We start from the raw sequence: 7,993 nt of genomic DNA on the forward strand, positions 1-7,993 counted from the left end.
AGATTGGAATTAGCCCTGATCCATGGAAACAAAGGAGAATTTGGCTGACATTTCAGTGGAAATAGCCTCGAATACACGACAACAACAGCAACTACGTTTTGGTGGCTACTTGTCAAACACCAAGACCTGAGATGAGGTTTTTCAAAGAAGGCCTGTTTGGGGGTTTGGAGCTAGTCACTGCTTTGTGCTTCGGTATCCCCATCTCTAAAGGCATCTCCCTTTGCAAAATACACGGATATCTACGGATGGAGAGTGCTATATAACAGCTAAGTTACATGTGTTATTTATGAATGACTATAATCTTAATTCAGGTACCATGAATTCACACGCAATGAAATGCTCGTAGTAGCCTGGGCAAAACCGAAACATTTCAGGTGAACGTGCCCCACGGCAAATCGCCACTCAGCAAGGTTTTACCCACAGGCAAAGGATCAGACCCTGGAAGAGAAGCCGTATCCCCCGAATCCAACAGTCGTATCAACCCACCGGCTCCCGGAGCCTCTCGTTCGAAAGCCGCCTTCCCCGAGAGACTAAATAGAAAGGCAGGACAATAACACGCGCGTCGGTCGCGTCGCTCCGCCGGGCTCGTTTCCGCTCCGCCGCTCTCCAAACGCAGGAGCCGCGGGCTGGGAGCGCCGACCCCATGCGGCCCGGCACAGACAAGCCTCCTCCCACCTGGAGAGGGATCAATTAAACTTGCACAAGCCACTGAGCCGGAGCTGATGAGGTTTTAATGAGGAGGGAGCAGAGTCCTCAGTTAGGCCCTTCCCGATAACACGCTTGGAAGTTAAACCCGGTTCGGGTCGGTCGCCCTCGGCGCGGGCGGGCGGCGTTTCGCGCTCACAGCGCCGGCGCCGGAGCTCTGCTCCAAAGGCCAGTTCAGATCCAGTGACATTAAAACCTGTTGCGAGTCTCTCACCCTCTCACCAGACCTTCCGTGGTTTTGGAAAAAGGCAAGGTGGCTTTTCAAATATCTCTATTTCTTTACGGAAAGCTTGTTTCGACTTTTTCTGGTTTAGGAGAATTTGGAAAATTTTCCCATTTCCCACTGCGCTAAAGCTCCCCTGGGCCTGCACACAGCCCCGCACACATCCCAATCCCGGGACAGAAGCTGTTTGCTGTCCATGAAGCTCAGCAGACCAAGACACATCGAGAGCCCTAACACGGCCCATCCAACAGCGCAACAGGGACCGGGTTTGGGGCACACCAAATTAAACGGAAGAGGATCGCTACCCGAGCTGAGAGACCCCAGGCACAGCCAGCCGGATCACACGAAGGGACCCCAGGGCACGTGGTGTTAGTTGAGGTGCAAATATACAGACTCAGGAGTGCGAAGACTGAGTCCTATTTCATATGGGCTAAGAGGTGCTTCAAATAGTCTGCTTGGGCTGCTGCGTCCGAGGGGAAAACAGCCTGGCAAAAGTCACAAGTCCGGGCGGCCTCCGAGGTGAAGACGGCGCCTTGCCCGAGGCTCTCCTCCAGCGTCCACGCCGGCGTCCAGGACGTCTGCAAGGCAAAGAGCGGTCAGCGGAAAGGGCAGACGTAGCCCCTTTGCAAGCTCCTAACGGAGTCTAGCCTCCATCCCGCGTTTGCCACACCGAAACGCAGCCTCAGCTCCGCTTCCGAACTCAGCCACCGCGTTTCGTGCCTGCAGACGGGAGGGCTGAGGGCTGCCGCCCCGTGCTGGAGTCTGGCTGCCCGGCGCTGCTCCCTGCCCCCTCACTCCATCCTCACCTGCCTCCTCCTACCTCCTTACGGCACTTGAGCGTCTCCCATCACCCATCGCTTTCCCCTGGCGGCTACAATCATTATCCAGGCCCGAACATGAGAAACGTGCTTTTGTAAGAAGCGAACAGGGGAGCATTTGTAATTTCCTTTTGTGCCATTATCATTTAAGTGCTGATAAGGCACATTAGGACTTGACGAGGCAGCCGAGACAGACGCGGCTTCCACTTCTTTTTTTCTTCCTCTCCTTCTTCTTAAAATGAAACTAGATTCTAAGTATAGCTCAGGCTGAAAGTCAACAGCTTTCGCCACGAATATGTAGCCACGACAGTCATGAAATAACGTTTAAGGGCCTCGTTTGGAAAACAAGAGTGAAAGGAAACGGGCTTGGCATTATAGAAGCCTTCGTCGGTGGTCCAGCTGTGGTGACCCATCCGTAACGTAGATTATAAAGGCTTAGCACGGGGATTGAGGTGCTAGATTTGAGGATGCATTTAGGAATCATCGTTTCGGCAGCACACAAATCAGAGAGAATAAAGGAAATACTCACAAGCTCATTTACAGATCAAAAGTAGGCCAATACCACTTTTCCCGGGGACTAAACCAATAGCTTCAGAAAGCATTGAATCAGAAAGGATCAAGGGAGAAATTTTCATCCAAAAGTGCATCAGGTGCTTAGCAGCTAGATCACAGTTGCTTTTATGTAGCTAACTGCCCCGGGAATCAGGAAGTTGGGTGCCCGGAGGTATTTTTGGGACACAAGCTCATAACCCTAAACCTCTACTCTGCCTTGGCTCCCTACTTGTTACATGAGGGTCGATGTGGAAATCGGGAGGATATTGAAGATGGGCAGATGATGCTTACGCCGGGAAGGATACCCCAAAAATCAGAGACAAAAATCCCTGTCGGCTTCCCAGTTTACCTTCACGGGTCCTCGGATTTCTACAGGAACATGAATCGCAGCTGGTAGAGCACTTTCACTGGATGCATCTTCCCTCTGAAGCTCTTGTGGGGCTTCATACAGGTCCAGGAAGGAGTCGACGGCCTCTGGATCGGGCACCGCAAACTCCAGCAGGTTACAGCAAGCCCTCGCTTCTTCCTTGCTGGCTTTCATGGTAGGAAGCACCCCGTAATTTTTCAGCCACGTGTCTAAATCCCCCTTCTCGCTCCTCTCCACCTTGCTGCAGTGCTGGCTGCCAAAAGCAACGGCAAGGGCCGCTTTCCCGTTCCCACCGCTTAATACGCCAGCCTTTTCGGGGCTCGGGGGGTCTGTGACGTTGCAGGCGGGCAGCGCGTCGGCAGCGTGGGGCTGCGCCAGCGGATGGGCAGAGCCGGGGCTGGCTGCGGCAGAGGTTGGGGCCTGGGAGCATTCCTGTCGGCTCTCCGAGGGTTTTTCTGCTTCCTCCGTCACCATATCCTCCGTGCACTGGATCGGCAGCGACACAGGGATATCTTCAAAAGAAAGCAAGCGGGACCAGTTATTCCTGGAGCTGCACGGCTTTACGGCACACGCTTGGGTTTTCCCTTCTCCTTTTGCACTATCAAAACAACAACCTCCTTCCTGGGGAGCCGGCGGGCAAAGTTTATCCTCCCCCACAGCTAGGGGCAAATACAAGGATGGATGAGTGAAGAAAGGGCATCGGAGGAAAGCCAGGAAGGGCTGGGAGCCGGAGGAGGCATATTAGCCACCTCCAGAGTCTGACCTTGGGAGAGGAGATGTTGAGACATCGCTGTGCCCCCAAAAGCCGGGGACCACAGGGGCGGAAAGCAGGCGAAGGCGCCCAGCAGCCGCTTTCGCAGCACACGGCAGCCTTTCGCCTGGGCAAATCCCTTCCCACCACAGAAAACACCCTTTAACAACGGCAAGAGCTTGTAAAACCCCATGGGAGCGATGCGACCGCTGCGGCAGGGATTATGCACATTGACTCCCTGGGCCAGGGGATCAGGAGGGCGATTTCTGGGAGAACCAGGCAATCTCTGCTGGGGAGGGCAAGGAGATTTCTCCAGGTGATTTCTAGTCCGCGGAGGCTCCGTTGCCACCCTGCAGCTTCCCAAAAATGCTCTAGGCAACATCAGGAGCATATGCCCCGAGTTCCTCCCCCGTCTCCCCAGGGGAGAGACGGGTAAACAGCAGCACAACGCCTCGGGGGGTTTTAATGCGACTCTGAACAGCCACGCGCAGGTTATTAAGCATTTGATGGAGCAGGCGAAGCCAAAAAGCCGTGACAGCCAGTGCAGGGAGCAGGCTGCAGAGCAGCCAGAACTCAGAGCATGTTTCTGTCTTAAACCAGATTTCATGTTACCCCCACTTTCTGCAGCAAACTATTTGCCAGCAGGAGGGAAAAGGTTCAAATCCCTCTCGCCAGCCCAGGGCTACTCTTTTCAGCAAAGAAGCGATTTCACTGGACCCTTCCCAACGTTGCTCCTTACCGAGGATGGGTCCCTTCCTCGCAGTCAGCTTCTGGAGGAGTTTGCCCTGCTTCGCGCACAGGTCCTGCAGCCTGGCGACCTCCTCGCAGAGCTGGAAGAAGACCTCTTCCATCTCCATCACGCCTGCTCAGGAGAAAGAAAAAAGAGGAGAAGACCAGCCGTGTTTTTCCCAAAAGAGGAATAGCAGCAAGGAGCCACCGAGGTTACCCGGGACTAGCGAAATGGGGAGGAACATGCTCGGTCGTGTTGTAGGATCCACAGAACTGCCCAGAAAGAAGTGATCCTGTGTCCAGCTCTCTTGCAGTTGACACGGAAAAGAGAAAAAACTGAAAAGGGAAGTGATTCTGCCGAGGTCAGGGGACAACTGCACGGCAAAGCTGAAGTCTTGCACCTCCGAGCCCTGAGCTGCCATCAGATCACAGCTCCAAGTAATTAACAGCCTTTCTAGTCCCATTTACGGCAAAATCTGCCCGGAAAGTTGAATTTCCCATTCACAGAAATGGGAGGAGAAAGCTGGCTCTAATTCCCAAGCGCTTATAGCTGCTCCATCTGTGCGGAAAACAAGCTCTCGCATCGGCTGCAAACATTGCCAAGGGCTGTGCATCAAGGACATCGAATTTTTGTGCCGCGGTGTGAGAGCAAACCCCTGGGAACGAACCCCAAATGGGAAAGATGTTCAAATGCGGGGGCACAATTCCCCTTTTCTTGCGATGCTCAGCCCCAAACTGCCTTTCCTGCTTTGAAAATATTCTGCAAACGAAAGTCGAGCTCATGCCCACATGGTACACTTGAATCAAATATTTTTACTAATAAGATAAATATCGCTGTGCTGTACGCAGCACATTTCTCCTTGCTTTAACAGCTGTATTGTGGATGAGACTTTCCAGTTTTACCATATTGCACCAGTTATTACCATTCTGAAAAATAATAACTCAAACCAAAGCGTGGTATCAATCTGCAAGCCATCTGCAAAGTATATTTTAATTTGAAAGGTTCATGCATCTCTATTAGCATAAATATGCAAATCAGCTTTGCTTCCTGTCATATTTTCCAGGTTTTTGACTGCTTCGCACTGAAGATTCAAGCTCTAGCTCGGTAATTAGGGGCTTCGCTAATCGCTTCCATGAATCCTCCTCCGGCACTCAGGGCGACGGGGAGTCCCTGCCGCGGGCGAAGGGCAGAAATCACGACCAAGCCGGAGGAAACGAAGCCGGCGCAAAGAAAACTTCTGACAGAATGGTAAGGCTCCTTTCCAGTGCAGGCTGTTTTCTGCGCTTCTCACGCCACAAACAAAGCCGTGACAGTAGTTTAAGTTTATTTTCTGTTGGTTTGGTTCCACCGTTTCTGAAAAACCTGATCATACACCTTCCAAAGCAACTAGCTCCACTGCTAACACATCAAATCAAAGATTAAGATATATTTTGTCTGAAAGTTACATATAGCTATACCTATTAATTATGATGAAGTGTGTGATTAGGGGCTTTCATTCCCAAGCAAGCCGGTATTGACCTAGTGTGCTTAATGCTGGTTTTCCAATAGCTACTTTCTCCTTAATTCCCTCCCCCAAATTGCTGTTATGGCATTAGGACAACGGCACAGTTGGAGATTTTAATCTCTTGTGTAACCTGAAAAACATTTTGCAAATTATGATTAAAGAAGTGATCAGAAAATGAAAAATCCTTGGGAAATGGGATGCTTGGGCTTCTCTGAGCCGTTTCAGGCCGGTGCCGGTGACACAGGGCAGGACCAGCCTTCAGCCATGTCATCAAAAATCCCTTGGCTCCCGAGAAGCAGAGCAGGTTTAATCCGGCAAAAAAAACCATTCCCATCCCATCCCAGCCAGCGACCCGATGGTACCAAAGCGCTCAATTTTCCAAAGGAAAAAACTTACTCTGGTGGGGGACCCTGCTTCCGCGGGCTGGTCGGCTGCTCTGCGACATCGGGGTTGGCGAGTCGCAACTGAAAAAGTTCAGTAAAAGAAAACTTTGGGGCAGGGAATTTCCCTTCAGTTTTTATGTTAATAGCGAAACCACCGCACGGCAACAAGACAGGAAATAAGGCAGCAGCAGATTACAGGCAGCCGCGGTGCAAACCGAGGGTTTTGAGTGAGCTCCGAGAAGCCGAGGGGACTATTTTTGAGGCCAAGGACACTCCAGCCTGATGGAGGTTTGGCTCACCCCTTAACCCTGTGCTGGGGAAGGCAGGTGCCTTTTTGTGACTCGGTTTCCCCCTGCCTTTCTCTAGTGATTCATTAGCGCCTTAACATGGAGGCTTGTGGGTATTTGGGCTTCCACAATGCCGACCGCCGCAGAGTTATCCCCTTTAAGGTGGTTAATATTCAAAGTAATACCCCAGCAACCCCAAATAACAGTCATTCTGCCCCTAGGCCTGGCTCAGATCCCCCAAATCCTCTGTGCAGTGAGGGAGCCAACTCCAAATACTCGGCTGGGTGGTTAGCTCTCCTGGGACTCGTCCCTCCGGCCCTGGGGACGCCGGGGACGCCGGGGCGCCTGCCTCCCCGAGCTTCGCACAGCCCCCGGGAAGAGTCTGGAGGCTGAATATTGAAATTTGTGCTTACGCCCTCGCTCGCAAGCTCAAAAAGCCTCGAGCGAAGGGGCTGCCTGGGACGCTACCTGCCACATCGTCTCCGAACGCATCTTTCCCCCCTCGATGCTCCCTCGAAGGGCTCCGAGCGGCTCTTCCGCACCACCGATATCTCACCTTGCTCCTCCGACGCTCTTTAGCCGGATGGGAGCTTTCCTGCTGTAAGCGGTAACGGCCAAGCCGCGAGTCGAAGCTTCATGAAGATACCACCATCTAGCGTTAAAAGCAGGTCGTGAGAACGCGGGGAGCCGGCACCCGGGCTCGCGTTTCGGGGCGGCCGCCCCGTTGCGCGCGGAGCCGGGCCCCAGCGCTTCGCTGGGACGAGAAAGGCAGGGCAACACTAGATGACCCAGAGTAACGGGAATAATTAGCAAGTTGCTGCGTAAATAGTCTATTTATAGCTACGCGCGGAGACACAAGAAACAGTATCAGCGATTATCACAGCGCAGGGAAAACAGCAGCGAGGTTTGTCAAAACCCGTTCGCAGGGGAGAGATGGAGAAGGGGCAAATGTGACTCTTCTCTGGCTGCCCTCGTACCGAGACGCGGAGCCCCGGCACGCTAGAACAGGCTGTGAGTAATCGAGTGCTGCGAAATACAGGAATTTCAAATAAACCGGAGCCCGCAGCCTCAGCAGCGGTGAAACCTTGCCCCGGAGCCAGGGAGCTCGGGAGCTTTGCATCTTACCCGCGATCGGTGCCTACAAAATAATTAATACGGAATAAGGAACAAGAAATAAAATGAAATAATAAGCAAGCGTTGATAGGAAGAGCATTAGCAGCCTACCAGCGCCTCCGTCCCGAGGCCAGGTCCCGCAGCCCGCTCCGCTCACTGCTGCCGACTCGGAGCCGGGGCAGTTCTGGCCGCGGACGTGCACCCCTAGATCCTATAGGGCTCAGACCCCTATAGCTCCCAGCAGCATCCCTGGTGTCAGGCCCCTATAGGCCCCTATAGACTCCCAGCACCCCTGGTCAGGCCACTACGGTCCCTATAGGCCTCTGTCACTGCCAGCAAACCCCCGTGCCAGGCCCCTATAGGCCCTATAGGCCAGTCTAGCTCCCAACAGCATCCTTGGTGCCAGGACCCTATGGCCCCCATAGGCCCCCGTCACTCCCCACATCCTCGCTGTCAGGCCCCTATGGCCCCACAGGCCCTCATCGCTCCCCACACGCCCGGTATCAGGCCCCTTCTGGCCCCTGCGGGCCCCCGTCGCTCCCCCGCCCGCGCTGTCACCC

At 53.5% G+C, this 7,993-nt stretch overlaps 1 protein-coding gene across 1 annotated transcript in view; it reads right to left on the bottom strand.

The window, feature by feature from the left end:
• Positions 1 to 518: 518 nt before the first annotated feature.
• The window catches only part of LOC112972126, an 8,624-nt gene continuing 1,149 nt past the window's right edge, over positions 519 to 7,993 (bottom strand). Inside the window, exons 2-6 of the mRNA XM_026078233.1 lie at positions 6,877 to 6,972; positions 6,047 to 6,114; positions 4,156 to 4,278; positions 2,648 to 3,177; positions 519 to 1,506 (exon numbers count right to left, since the gene is read on the bottom strand). Of these exons, the coding sequence (XP_025934018.1) occupies positions 1,345 to 1,506; positions 2,648 to 3,177; positions 4,156 to 4,278; positions 6,047 to 6,095 (864 nt within the window). The 5' untranslated portion in view covers positions 6,096 to 6,114; positions 6,877 to 6,972 and the 3' untranslated portion in view covers positions 519 to 1,344. The remainder of the gene's footprint in view (positions 1,507 to 2,647; positions 3,178 to 4,155; positions 4,279 to 6,046; positions 6,115 to 6,876; positions 6,973 to 7,993) is intronic.

This window comes from Apteryx rowi, unplaced genomic scaffold (genome assembly GCF_003343035.1).
Source record: "Apteryx rowi isolate R43461 unplaced genomic scaffold, aptRow1 scaffold_475, whole genome shotgun sequence".
Lineage (NCBI taxonomy): Eukaryota > Metazoa > Chordata > Aves > Apterygiformes > Apterygidae > Apteryx > Apteryx rowi.